The 14,343-nt window shown below is 42.9% G+C and overlaps 1 protein-coding gene across 1 annotated transcript; it reads left to right on the top strand.

The window, feature by feature from the left end:
• Positions 1 to 3,206: 3,206 nt before the first annotated feature.
• Positions 3,207 to 8,869, top strand: LOC123768859 (uncharacterized). Its single transcript, XM_045759650.2, has 3 exons — positions 3,207 to 3,258; positions 7,453 to 7,771; positions 8,205 to 8,869. The coding sequence occupies exons 2-3, from the start codon at positions 7,458 to 7,460 to the stop codon at positions 8,266 to 8,268; spliced, it is 378 nt and encodes a 125-aa protein (XP_045615606.1). The 5' UTR covers positions 3,207 to 3,258; positions 7,453 to 7,457; the 3' UTR covers positions 8,269 to 8,869.
• Positions 8,870 to 14,343: the final 5,474 nt, after the last annotated feature.

Raw genomic sequence — 14,343 nt, forward strand, 5'->3', positions numbered from 1 at the left:
AATCAACTGTTGTTATTGTTATAAACAGCCTCCTGGTGCTTCGGAGCTCATTAAATGTTTAATAATTGTAAACAAAGTCGGCAAAGATTGAGAAAAGATGGACAGGCTCGTAAGTGCTTGCGTAGCTGCTTCGTGAATCTGGCACCTTGTTTCTAGTGATGTACTGACCTTACAATTGCGTCATAACATCTCCAATGACGGTGGGATGAACTATGATGCCACCAGACATGATGACCCCTGCGTTATCATGTCTAGTGACGGAGTGTTGACCTTCCTCTCATGTCATCAAGTCTGGCGCAATACCGGGAACACAACGAGCATCAGATAGCTGCCAAAAGATGGGTTCAAGACAGCAACTTTCCTTGGAGTAGTTCCTGAGGCTGCTGCAGGTGTGACGGGGTCCTCCCTCGCTCTTCTTGACCAACAACCCGTGACAAGAACAAAGCAGATATATAGATAATAAGCGAGGTAAATTATACAATTAGATCCACCTTAAAAAATGGGCAATTGGGATGTGTGCATATAATATATATATATATATATATATATATATATATATATATATATATATATATATATATATATATATATATATATATATATATATATATATATACATCTCAGACGATAGTCACATCTCGAGACGAAATGCAGTACGGAGGCACAAACAAACCATACGAAGTATTGACCACAGCAGAGACTGCAACACATACACCAGTTGATTGACAGCTGAGAGGCAGGACCAAAGAGCCAGAGCTCAACCCCCGCAAGCACCACTAGGTGAGTACAACTAGGTGACTACAACTAGGTGAAACATGAGAAAAGTTGAGAATTATAGCTGAGAAATGTAAATTTTTTATACTCGTTTTATATTATTGATCGTTTGGAATTAATATTTAAGGGAAGTTTTTAAGCCTCAGTGACCAAGTGGTAACCACCGACAGGTCAATAATATCGTGTCTTGGGACGATCATTAGGTGGTTTGGGGGACCTCGTTAAGCTTCACAGGTTTCTTGTCTCCATCTCTAGGAAACCATTAAGTAAACCAAACAGCTGACGTCTCTTGGAAACCATTAGGTAAACCATACAACTAACGACTCTGGGAAACCATTAGGTAAACCACACAACTAACGACTCTGAGAAACCATTAGGTAAACCACACAACTGACGACTCAGAAAAACCATTAGGTAAACCAAACAACTAACGACCCTGGGAAACCATTAGGTAAACCAAACAACTAACGACTCTGGGAAACCATTAGGTAAACCACACAACTAACGACTCTGGGAAACCATTAGGTAAACCAAACAACTAACGACTCTGAGAAACCATTAGGTAAACCACACAACTAACGACTCTGAGAAACCATTAGGTAAACCACACAACTAACGACTCTGGGAAACCATTAGGTAAACCACACAACTAACGACTCTGAGAAACCATTAGGTAAACCACACAACTAACGACTCTGAGAAACCATTAGGTAAACCACACAACTAACGACTCTGGGAAACCATTAGGTAAACCACACAACTAACGACTCTGAGAAACCATTAGGTAAACCACACAACTAACGACTCTGAGAAACCATTAGGTAAACCACACAACTAACGACTCTGGGAAACCATTAGGTAAACCACACAACTAACGACTCTGGGAAACCATTAGGTAAACCACACAACTAACGACTCTGGGAAACCATTAGGTAAACCACACAACTAACGACTCTGGGAAACCATTAGGTAAACCACACAACTAACGACTCTGGGAAACCATTAGGTAAACCACACAACTAACGACTCTGGGAAACCATTAGGTAAACCACACAACTAACGACTCTGAGAAACCATTAGGTAAACCAAACAACTAACGACTCTGGGAAACCATTAGGTAAACCAAACAACTAACGACTCTGAGAAACCATTAGGTAAACCACACAACTAACGACTCCGGGAAACCATTAGGTAAACCAAACAGCTGACGTCTTAAAATCTGTTCTAATTTTAATAGCTGTATAGTAAATAATATACACACTATACTTGCCCCTTCACCATCACACATACACAACAATTTAAAATAGCAATATTCCTTTTGATTCAATTCAATTTCCTTCTTTCTATATTTAAAGGTCAAAGATATTTCCATTAAACAAATTATCAATGTACAATTAAATTATAAAGATTAAAAAGCACTAACTTTCACCTCAAACATCCAGGTAAATTAACATTCTGTGGTTGTTATGATTCGTAAATGTCAATTCTCATCACAATTGCAAATAATTACAAGGAATAATTTGGCTAGCGACAAAGGGGTAGCCCGCTTTCCCAAGTGTTAGTCAACAGGTATACAGAGTTGTTGACTAATTATTTCCACTAGTAATGATCTCTATACAGAGTCCGCCGCCTATGTGGACCTTGCGTGACCCGGATATAGTTTCCACTTAACTGATATTGGGACCAGATTCACGAAGTACTTACGCAAGTACTTACGAACGTGTACATCTTTCCTCAAACTTTGACGGCTTTGGTTACATTTATTAAACAGTTTACAAGCATGAAAACTTCCCAATCGACTGTTATTATTGTTATAAACGGCCTCCCGGTGCTTCGGAGTTCATTAACTGTTTAATAATTGTAAACAAAGCCGCCAAAGTTTGAGAAAAGATATACAGGTTCGTAAGTGCTTGCGTAATTGCCTCGTGAATGTTAATAAAAATAAAGATTTTGAAATCTTATCTAAAGTAAGAACACTTTTTTGTATAAAATCGAGTTCCGTTTGTCAGGTTGAGGAACAAGCTGTCCCTCAACTAGTCCCAATAGAAAAGAATTTCCCTCTCTGGCTGATGGCCGCCATCTTGGCATTGTCCCGCAACGTCGCGCGGTGATTGGCTGACGCCTCGTTATGGCAAGAAAGGGGGCGGGAATCTTTCCAAATTTATCCTATGTATTTTATTGCTTTAAATTAAAATAATAAATGATTGCCTTATATGTCTAAATTTACTGATTCTCAGAGATTAAACAAGTACAGCACTAGAGTTTAGAGTGCAACATAGCCGCCCTGTGAGCAAGTGAAAGCTGCAGTATGGCACTCAATGTGTGCATAACACTTGCGACTGTTATGATCCACTCGCTGACCTTGTCCCCGGCACCCTGTGTGTATATATATGCCGCAGGGAGCCCTCTAGCCCGCACCACACACTCAAGGACCGTCTTGCCAGCTCCTCCTCCTCCAGCAGCACCCTTCACACGCTTCAAGAGGTAGGATCGAGTGACTTACTATGATATAGAAATTCTTTGAAGGGGAAACTTTAAGAATCAGCAATATGTGTAATTTTTGGCGAAGTGATCATGTGAAGGAGACATGCTCGGACGGTGTGGTTCTGCTGTGTTAAAGGTTTACCGTTCACTATGGTTGACTTATGTGCTATGTTCACAGATCTAGATGAACACATGTGTGATCGTACAATACGAATACGAAGTATCAAAATACTCAAGATAATGAAACATCTTTTATGTGTTTACGAAGCCCTGTGCTAAATTCAGAAATCATAAAACTAGACTCATATAACAGCCCACGAGTTATATGTAAGATTCATATATAAATACTATAAAACTAGATTCATATAACACATGTCACGAGAAATAAGTAAATGTTTTTTCTATAATGTTAACTCAGGTGTCGTTAAAAGCAATCGCGTATTTAATCAGCATATAATTAAAGCACACAAATCCTATGTCTCTCTCTCTGGTATAAGGGATTTGATTAGTAGATATTGGCTGAGCATTTTTAAAAACAGGCATCGACGTCGAGGTATTATTATGAGAGCATTTTACCGCAACACTGAGTTACTCTGCTGTGTCAGTGTTGTATGATGACAACACTGTGCAGTAATGGGGAGTAGTAGGGGAGCCGGTCGGCCGAGCGGACAGCACGCTGGACTTGTGATCCTGTGGTCCTGGGTTCGATCCCAGGCGCCGGCGAGAAACAATGGGCAGAGTTTCTTTCACCCTATGCCCCTGTTACCTAGCAGTAAAATAGGTACCTGGGTGTTAGTCAGCTGTCACGGGCCGCTTCCTGGGGGTGGAGGCCTGGTCGAGGACCGGGCCGCGGGGACACAAAAGCCCCGAAATCATCTCAAGATATCTCAAGATAATGAGTCAGTGTTGCAGGGTGGCAACACTGTGCAGTAATGAGTCAGTGTTGCAGGGTGGCAACACTGTGCAGTAATGAGTCAGTGTTGCAGGGTGGCAACACTGTGCAGTAATGAGTCAGTGTTGCAGGGTGGCAACACTACAGTAATGAGTCAGTGTTGCAGGGTGGCAACACTACAGTAATGAGTCAGTGTTGCAGGGTGGCAACACTACAGTAATGAGTCAGTGTTGCAGGGTGGCAACACTACAGTAATGAGTCAGTGTTGCAGGGTGGCAACACTACAGTAATGAGTCAGTGTTGCAGGGTGGCAACACTACAGTAATGAGTCAGTGTTGCACGTGCCGGCGGCTCTTCGCGAGCGGAACGCCAGAAATGACAGAGAGTTGAGGTAGGTAAAGATGGAAGGAGTTATGGAGAGATGGATGGAGGGAGGGAGGGGAGGGAGGGAGAAAGGGATGTAGGTAGACAAGTAGGGCGAGAGAGGAAGGAGATCTTAAGGGTGCAGAAAAAGATGCTTGTAAATTCAGAAGTTGTATCCGCGTCTCTTTGGCATTATTTAACGTCTTTTTCCTAGACTTAGAAACCCTTTACTTTCCTACCAAAGTACATTACCTTTGCCAAATACTATTGATATATATTCTTGTAAACATTCTGATTTTAATGCACACTAAATGTGGTGCTTAAAGCAGCAATATTTACATAATCCTTTGAACGAAACTGAGGGTTCGCAATAGGATCAGTGACAATAAGACGTGCTGGTAAATATTTAAATATACTGACAACACACTCAAGCTGAAGAATACACTTAGAGCACACGTGGCAACCTCAGTAAGACGGATGTTTGCTGCTAGAAGGAGGCTACAAACAATTCACAGAGACGTAGAGAGGATGACAAGAGGGTGGTGAACAAGGGGGGGAGGAATACACTTGAAGGAGCTGTGGAATTCGTCTCCCTCCACAGTATCATAAGCATTGAAAGTTAAGATATTTTATTAATGCCGCCAGGCGCCAATAGATGGAACCCAAAGAGGCAGATCTGATGGGTAAGCTTTACACTGAAGACACTGAAGATCTGTAGACACTGATGGGTAAGCTTTACCTGCGTTCAACGTATTCACTGTTCAGTTATACCTTGGCATCTGGGATTGGCAGGGATGGCTGACAGCTGGCATTGACACGGGTAGCTGACAATTGGTTTGGAGAGTGCTAGCTGAGAGCTGGTATAGGTGGGGATGGCTGACAGATGGTATGGGGAGGAATGACCGACAGCTTGGATACAGCCCATACAGCTGGTGCTGGTTGACAGCTGGAATAGGCAGGTCTGACTGACGCCCAGCAACGAAAAGAGATCCCCCATTTGTGTTTATGTGACATAGACACAAATGGGGAAATCTCAACATAGTCAGGACATAGACTATGTCCTTAGTGAAGCTTTCCAGACCTAAAACAATAAGGCACACGTCGTGGTAAATTCAGCATGCTTTATTAACCTTTGTTACATAGAATCATCTATGAGGCATAGTGCATGGCACTACAGATCCTCTACAGAAAGACTCGAGCTTTTGCTTTGTAACATTGCTTGTAACAATCAGAAAGAAGGTAGAAATAGCCTAAGCTACTATATCCTTTCAAGATGTACTTTACGGTCTCAATAAACGTACTTGGTAACAACCAGTGTGTCAGTGGGTGACCCAGATTCCTTCTTTCTCAGTGGGAGCTGAGGGTGGAGGACGTCTCCATAAGAGGGGATGATGGTGGATGCAACAGTGTTCAACTGTGTACTGGTGGAGGCGGGCTGAATCGCAGCGTCTGAGAGTGTACTTTTGGTGGCTGTGGGAGTGACGACTCTCTCTGGAGTGTCGTGGCTGTGATATATATGTTTATATACAAGAACTTCATTTCATACTGTAAGGTAACTTGCGACGGAGACAGCAGTAAGAGTAGGGGTTTACGGCGTTCCGTAACGAAGACAATAGCGAGAATGAGGGTTACGTTGTTCCGTAACGAAGACAATAACGAGATTAAGGGGTAACGGTGTACTACAAACGGAACGGCATCAAAGCTCCAATTACCAAAGAGAAATTCTCACACACACATAACTGCATACACACGAACACATAACATCATAGACACGCACACATAACATCATAGACACGCACACATAACAGCATATATACGCACACATAACAACATACACACGCACACATAACAGCATATATACGCACACATAACAACATACACGCCCCGTGTGAGCTGTTGTGAGATATTTTCCTAACAAATAATTACCGAAACTCATGAGCGCATTACAACACACTTTTACAAGGTGTTCCAAAAAAGTGATTGAATATTATAAGTTAACTTATCCATACATTCTGATTATTGTAAAATAAAAAATAAAAATGTTTGTGCGTTATTACAAGCAATTATAATATTGTATGAAAACGTTTATGTCTGCTAATTAGCAGTAACTAATGTTAACGGATCAACCCGTCCTCCTTATAGAACGTCATATTTTGACGTATAATTTACCTAAAACTAAAAATTTTCGTGTTAGAAAAAGGTAGCGGCTCGCGAAATTGACATACTGTCCCGTTTTCTGTTTTGGATCCTCAGGTAGGTTAGGATAAGGGCACTTCAGTTCGACAGTTTCTTGACGTTGAGAAATCTTAGGAGGACGGACTGAACGGATATATGTACTTTATTTAAGTCAGTGTTCGATACTTTACTTTCCGTGAACCTCTTGTCACTAACCCCCTGGCCTAGGGCCTGACAGAGGCCTGACGGCTGATTGAACAGCGCTCGGGATTCGCAGTCCTAGGGTTCCGGGTTCGATCCCCGTTGAGGCGGAAACAAATGAGCAGAGTTTCTTTCACCCTGATGGCCTGTTCATCTAGCAGTAAATAGGTACCTGGGAGTTACACAGCTGCTACGGGATGTTTCCTGGGGATGTGTAACAAAAAGGAGGCTTGGTCGAGGACCGGGCCGCGGGAACGCTAAGCCCTGAAATAATTTCAAGATAACCCCAAAGAGAATCATAATCAAAATCAGGGGGAAAGCGCCAAGTCATTACGACTATATAGCACTTGGAAGGGGTCAGGATAAGGATTTGGGATGGGACGGGGGGAAGGAATGATGCCCAACCACTTGGACGGTCTGGGATTGAACGCCGACCTGCATGAAGCGAGACCGTCGCTCTACCGTCCAGCCCAAGTGGCTGGGTAGCACTTGGGCTGTTCTTCTCTTCCCCCAAGAGAAGAACCTCCCACCACCTGAGTAACGCCCTTACTTCTTCCCCTCAGCCAGTATGAAGAGCTTCGTCGTGCTCGCCGTGGTGTGCCTCGCCGCCCTGGCCAGCGCCACGGGGGACGAGGACCCAAAGGAGACGCCCCGCTTCGGGTTCATCTCCTTGGATAACACAGGCGCCGTGCTCACCCTCAACTCCACCTCCCTGCAGTACGCAGTCATCGCCGGAATCATCGTCCTCGTCTTCGCACTCGTCATCATCCCCATCCTGGGCTTCGACATCGCTAAGCACTTCGCAACACGGGATGGTTATGACCACTTTAACTACTACAACGAACAGCCGGAGTACTCTTCCTACACCAGCTACGCCAAGAGGTGGGTCGCTACGCCAGTCCAATAGCTACAATAGCAAGATTACGCAGCAAAGTTAAACTGGGCAGTTGAGTAACGTTGAACATAACACCTGTGAATAAATATATTAGTCTGCTTATCTTCAGTTATGCTCAGTTATCTCTCACTTCCTTTTATCCAATATAATAATACAAATTAATTTTGTCGTGAACAGGTAGCCTCACCCCCCCCCCCCCCCCCTCTCTCTCTCTCTCTCTCTCTCTCTTGATCGATCGATAATTTCCTGAGTACCAATTTACTGCTAGGTAAACAGAGGCATTGGGTGATAGTAAACATGCCCAACTATTTCTGTCCCGTCCGGAATTCGAACCCGGAATTCCCGCGTGTGAATAGAGAACGAACCCGGCCGTACTCTGCGTTATTTTGTTACGTTACCTCTTGATTTCTCATTTGACAGATCCCTGGACGTCCTGACCCCAGTACTGGCAGCTCTACGCGAGGCTTATAAGAAATACGAGTAAATGGCCGAGTGCTGTGAAGCGGCCTGAAACAGAAGGCTTATGACTCCGACTGACAGATATGACTCTGATATACCTCCCACCAAAGACTTTCATAAATAGTCACGATCCAATGACGCTAGCGATGACTCTCGACCTTCATAACCTTAGTGGTTTGCAGCTATGTTTACCTACGATGATATTCGTTAGCATCGATCCGCTCAATGTCATGTCAAATGTTAACTGAATAAAATGGGTTCCATCAATGAATCTGATCGCATGTATCAGCTGAGCCTATCCCACATATGGTCGATAAACGGGCCATGGTGCATCTAGGTGCTGTATGTTCTCTCAGTCCGTCCCATGACGACATTGTTGCCAGAAATTACTCATGAAATATAGCAGTCACATAAAATTGTCATCCAGACTTTCGTGGAAATAAACCTGGGGCTCTAGAAGACTCGAACCGTGGACCCCACGTGTGTGAGGCCGAAGCTCAACCGATCAAACTATTGAGTAGTCTTAATAAGAAAAGTTTCCAGAAGTAGCATCTTGCTGCCAATAGCATTCACATTTGGCTTGTAAGACGGATCCTGTGGCAAGCCAGGACGGGCCAGTGCTGGTGGCACAGGGCCTCGCCGGCTGTGGTGGCTCCTGTGTTTCCTCGTCAGAACCAGGATTCACTAAGGACTTACGAGATCTTTACCTCTTACCTCGATTTTGACGGCTCAGCAGGTATTTAAAGAACAGTTTACGAGCTCGGAAGCGCTACGAAAGTCCTCCATAACAATAATTAATTTAGGTTGAGGATGACCTCTTTCCGCTCGGAGCTTGTAAGCTATTTAGCGAATACAGACTAAGCGGTCTGATCGCTAAGTCTGTATTCACTAAAGGTACAGTACTAGGGAGTACTAGTACTAGTACAGATGAGAGGTACGGCTCTAGTAAGTGACCATTGTTGTGTTAACAGTGACTACACAGCCTCCAGTAAGGGTCCGTCCTCAGTCACTGACACTCACCTGTGAACGTGGACTCTTCGTGGGTACTATTCTTATTTATATAATTTTATAAATATTACTGTATAATGTAATTATTTTTATTTGTTTTGCGATTGTTGCCTTTTATTGAGAATCACCTGTTAATGAGCTTGTGTATAAATAATTTGTTAACATTATTTGTTATTTATTAAAAATATAAAAAGTTACGCAATTTATTTTATTAACTGATGAGGTCCTTGTAAAGCCAGTTCAGGTATTACTTGAAATATCAATGGGAAAATAAATTTGCGTAATAATATCTGATTTTTTTAGAATATACTATTAGTTTTTTTTAAGTGGAAGGGAATACCACTTCAAGCTAGAAGAAGGGGACCCTTAGCCTCGGAGGAAACCACACATAACGCATTAGAGGGAATGTTTAGGTCCCCTCCAATACAGTTTCTGTGTGCTGTTCTCCTACCACCACCTTTTTGGGGTGCTATGTGCAGTGAAGTCTGGTGTCTATATATAGGACCAGCAACTTTCCCTAACTTTTACTATCAATGTCTACGTTGCCTATCTGATGTTGTATATGCTACCTCTACAGGCAATTTAGGTTTCCTAAAGCATTTCGCCACTAGAAATACGGGTGCTAGGGTAAATTCAGGTAAGTAATAATGGATATTATTATTTTAATAGTCTACCTTTTAACATTTTCTATTAATTCTCCCGAGAACACATTTTCTTTGATCTTATATTTAGGGATGACTTGTTGTCTGTGTATCGCCACAACTATTGGTTACTAAGGAGGTATTCTTCCTTCATTATTGTTAATGTTTCTATTACTAGTATTATTATAAATGTTTAGGTTGATTTTATTAAGTTGCTTCAAGCAACAGACAATGCAGACCACGTCTCTGAAAGCTCCAACAAGATGCACGTAGAGGAACATTTTTTCAGCTCAACAAGTCACAAATGGAGGACAGAAACAGGAGATGCTTTTCACTCGTAGGGTAATGAACCCATTGAATCAACTAGCTGAAGAAACCGTAAATGTTAAGACAATATTTCAAAATTCAGGTGGAAACCCTCTGAGGAAATAATAGGGAAACCTTTAACAAATCACCGGCTTCATGTCCCCGTCGAGGTCAACTAGAGATGTTGGCCCTCAGGAAAATTGAACAAAAAATCTTAATTTCGTTAGCCCAACCACTTGGGATGGACGGTAAAGCGACGGTCTCGCGTCATGCAGGTCCGCGTTCAATCCTCGACCGTCCAAGTGATTGGGGCACCATTCCTTCCCCTCGTCCCATCCCAAATCCTTATCCTGATCCATTCCAAGTACTATATAGTCGTAAAGGCTTGGCGCTTTCCCCGATAGTTAACTCGTTCGCCCTACGTGCTTCCCTTCGTTAGCTCAGAGACCTACATGAGCAGCACCTGTAGCAGGTGGCTGCAGGTGACGAAGCTCCCTATCTTAAGCCCTCCAGGTATGAAAACACTGGAACCTGGAACCCAATTACACCCACCCAGTCTTAGACCCTTTGAAATGAATGAAGAGCCTGGCATTTCACAATTACTTTACGCTCTCTCGTGTTCTTGAGGATATTCTTGTGTTAAACTCATAGTATGCTAGAACTAGAACTAGAACTAAAACTAGAACTAGAACTAAAACTAGAACTAGAACTAGAACTAAAACTAGAACTAGAACTAGAACATTCTAGTACAGGAATGTAACAACTCTTGTATCTCTCAAACCTAGTTAGCAAACCTTGATTTAAATTGTTGTACGCCTGTTTAAATCAACCTTTATTGTAATGATTTGTGTAAGTGGTTGAGAACGAAGTTTCTGGTTCAGAATCTGACATACAATTCTGAATAAGTATACAGTATATAATTACTAATATTACATGTCATGGTATTATTATGACTTTCTCTAAGGTAAATAATTTATTATAAATTTGTACAAACTAATCCAACTCTAAATATAGAAACATAAATTAAACACCTTATTGTAATAAAAATAATGTATGCTAAATACATTAATAAATAAAAATTATTGTATGCTGAAAATAATTATTTCAGCATACACTATAAATATATTAAATAAATAAATTGCATATTTCCTTACTACAATCTTATTCTTATAAGCTTACAAGACTGTGCCTTAATTATATTGTGCAGTGCTCAGACCTGTACTGCTAGTTCCAGTAGAGTGTCACTAGACAAGATAGAAGTAACGGATCATGTCAGACCACGGTGTGCGGTTGGGCTTAAGACCTATCATCCTTGGGAGAGATATTTAGGTCACCGTAATAGATAACCGACCTACCAGCAGGGGAATTCTAAGCCCTATCTATCCTCAAATATTCTGTCCATGCACATACACAGAGAAGCTGGATGGCCCTTTATCGCTGTGAGTCCTAAGGACTTAAACTGCGTAAGTGGCTATTGTATTTTAAACCCAGTACATGCAAGGTTATCAGGATGAAATAGACTTGAGGAACAATACCAGCGGAAGAGGGAGAAACCTTTCAGTGCCATTGAAAGAATGCAGTCTATAAGTAGATATATGTCATATCTATTACTTGAAGCATACGTAGAGAGAATCACATCATCATCCTATGACAGGTTGGTGATCACTGGTACAGCCTATAGTAACACTACTAGGTACCTAGGATTCCCTACAGGTGTTCAATTGACTTCGTTATTGACTAAAAATCGTGATATCCTGGGTACAAATGTACACACTCGCACGTAACACACTCAAATACGCTCGTATAGTACACACACACACACACACACACACACACACACACACACACACACACACACACACACACACACACACACACACACACACACACACACACACAGGGAGTCCCACAGGGCACTGTGTTTGGACCTATCCTGTGTTTGGACCTATTCTGATATACGCAAATGATCTCCCAGAGGGTATAGACTCATTCCTCTCAATGTTTGCTGACGACGCCAAAATTATGAGAAGGATTAAGACAGAGGAGGACAGCTTGAGGCTTCAAGAAGACCTGGACAAGCTGCAGGAACGGTCGAACAAATGGATGTTAGAGTTTAACCCAAGCAAATGTAATGTAAGGAAGATAGGGGTAGGAAGCAGGAGACCAGATACAAGGTATCACTTGGGAGATGAAATACTTCAAGAGTCAGAGAGAGAGAGAAAGACCTGGGGGTTGATATCACGCCAGACCTGTCCCCTGAAGTTCATATCAAGAGGATAACATCAGCAGCATATGCCAGGTTGGCTAACATAAGAACGGCCTTTAGAAACTTGTGTAAGGAATCTTTCAGAACATTATATACCACATATGTCAGACCAATCCTGGAGTATGCGGCTCCAGCATGGAGTCCATATCTAGTCAAGCATAAGACTAAACTGGAAAAGGTTCAAAGGTTTGCCACCAGACTAGTACCCGAGCTGAGAGGTATGAGCTACGAGGAGAGACTACGGGAATTGAACCTCACTTCGTTGGAAGACAGAAGAGTTAGGGGGACATGATCACCACATTCAAGATTCTCAAGGGAATCGACAGGGTTGATAAAGACAGGCTATTTAACACAAGGGGCACACGCACTAGGGGACACAGGTGGAAACTGAGTGCCCAAATGAGCCACAGAGATATTAGAAAGAACTTTTTTAGTGTCAGAGTGGTTGACAAATGGAATGCATTAGGAAGCAATGTGGTGGAGGCTGACTCCATACACAGTTTCAAGTGTAGATATGATAGAGCCCAATAGGCTCAGGAACCTGTACACCTGTTGATTGACGGTTGAGAGGCGGGACCAAAGAGCCAGAGCTCAACCCCCGCAAGCACAACTAGGTGAGTACAACTAGGTGAGTACACACACACACACACACACACACACATACACACACACACACACACACACACACATACACACATGAGGGGCCTCGTAGCCTGGTGGATAGCGCGCAGGACTCGTAATTCTGTGGCGCGGGTTCGATTCCCGCACGAGGCAGAAACAAATGGGCAAAGTTTCTTTCACCCTGAATGCCCCTGTTACCTAGCAGTAAATAGGTACCTGGGAGTTAGTCAGCTGTCACGGGCTGCTTCCTGGGGTGTGTGCGTGTGGTGTGGAGATAAAAATAGTTAATAAACAGTTGATTGACAGTTGAGAGGCAGGCCGAAAGAGCAAAGCTCAACCCCCGCAAATACAACTAGGTGAATACTAGGTGAATACATACACAAACAAACAAACAAACAAAAGTATGACCCCGTCAGGCAAAATCAAGAAAATATAATATTCAGGACCGTCTTTCAAAACTGATAACAGACAACTATCAACATTTTTAGATATCCAAGAGACCGTAACCTCACCGCACCAGTGACGTCGTCACGCTGCACTTACGTCACACGCTCGCTCGTTACAGCAAATTTCCACCAAATCACACGAATTACCCCCCCCACCCCCCCCCCCACCCCCCCCCCCCACAACCCCCCCCACCCCCCACCCCCCCCCCCCCACCCCCCCCCCCAAAAAAAAAAAAAATAAGCGTATGTTTTCGTGCCGCTTGAGCTCATTTTCTGGCCTCTTTGATGATCCTCTTCCGTAGGACTGACGATGAGAAAGATATTGAGAAACATTGGACGTTGGTTTACACTGCAAACGTTACAGTGTAAACTCTCCACACTCTCATGAGTGTGGAGGTAATGGGCCGTCAGTGTTAAGTACTGTGGTAGTGTGGTGGTGTTAAGTAACCATAATGGTTCTATTCCTTCTTGACACCTTAAGTAACCACAATGGTTTACTTCCTCCCTGTGACACCTTGGTAGCCGGAATGACCTGACACACTTGACACGAGCTCACGCAATATTGATGATATAAGTAACGTTAGGTAGAATCACTGCCTCACTTAAATGACGTTTTCATTACATTGTCGGTCGTGCACTGTATAACAGGTAAGCACTGTATAACAGGTAAGCCCTGTACAGCAGGTAGGCACTGTATAGCAGGTTGGCACTGTATAGCAGGTAGGCACTGTATAGCAGGTAGGAACTGTACAGCAGGTAGGAACTGTATAGCAGGTAGGCACTGTATAGCAGGTAGACACTACTGTATAGCA

Source organism: Procambarus clarkii, chromosome 83 (assembly GCF_040958095.1).
Source record: "Procambarus clarkii isolate CNS0578487 chromosome 83, FALCON_Pclarkii_2.0, whole genome shotgun sequence".
Taxonomy (NCBI): domain Eukaryota; kingdom Metazoa; phylum Arthropoda; class Malacostraca; order Decapoda; family Cambaridae; genus Procambarus; species Procambarus clarkii.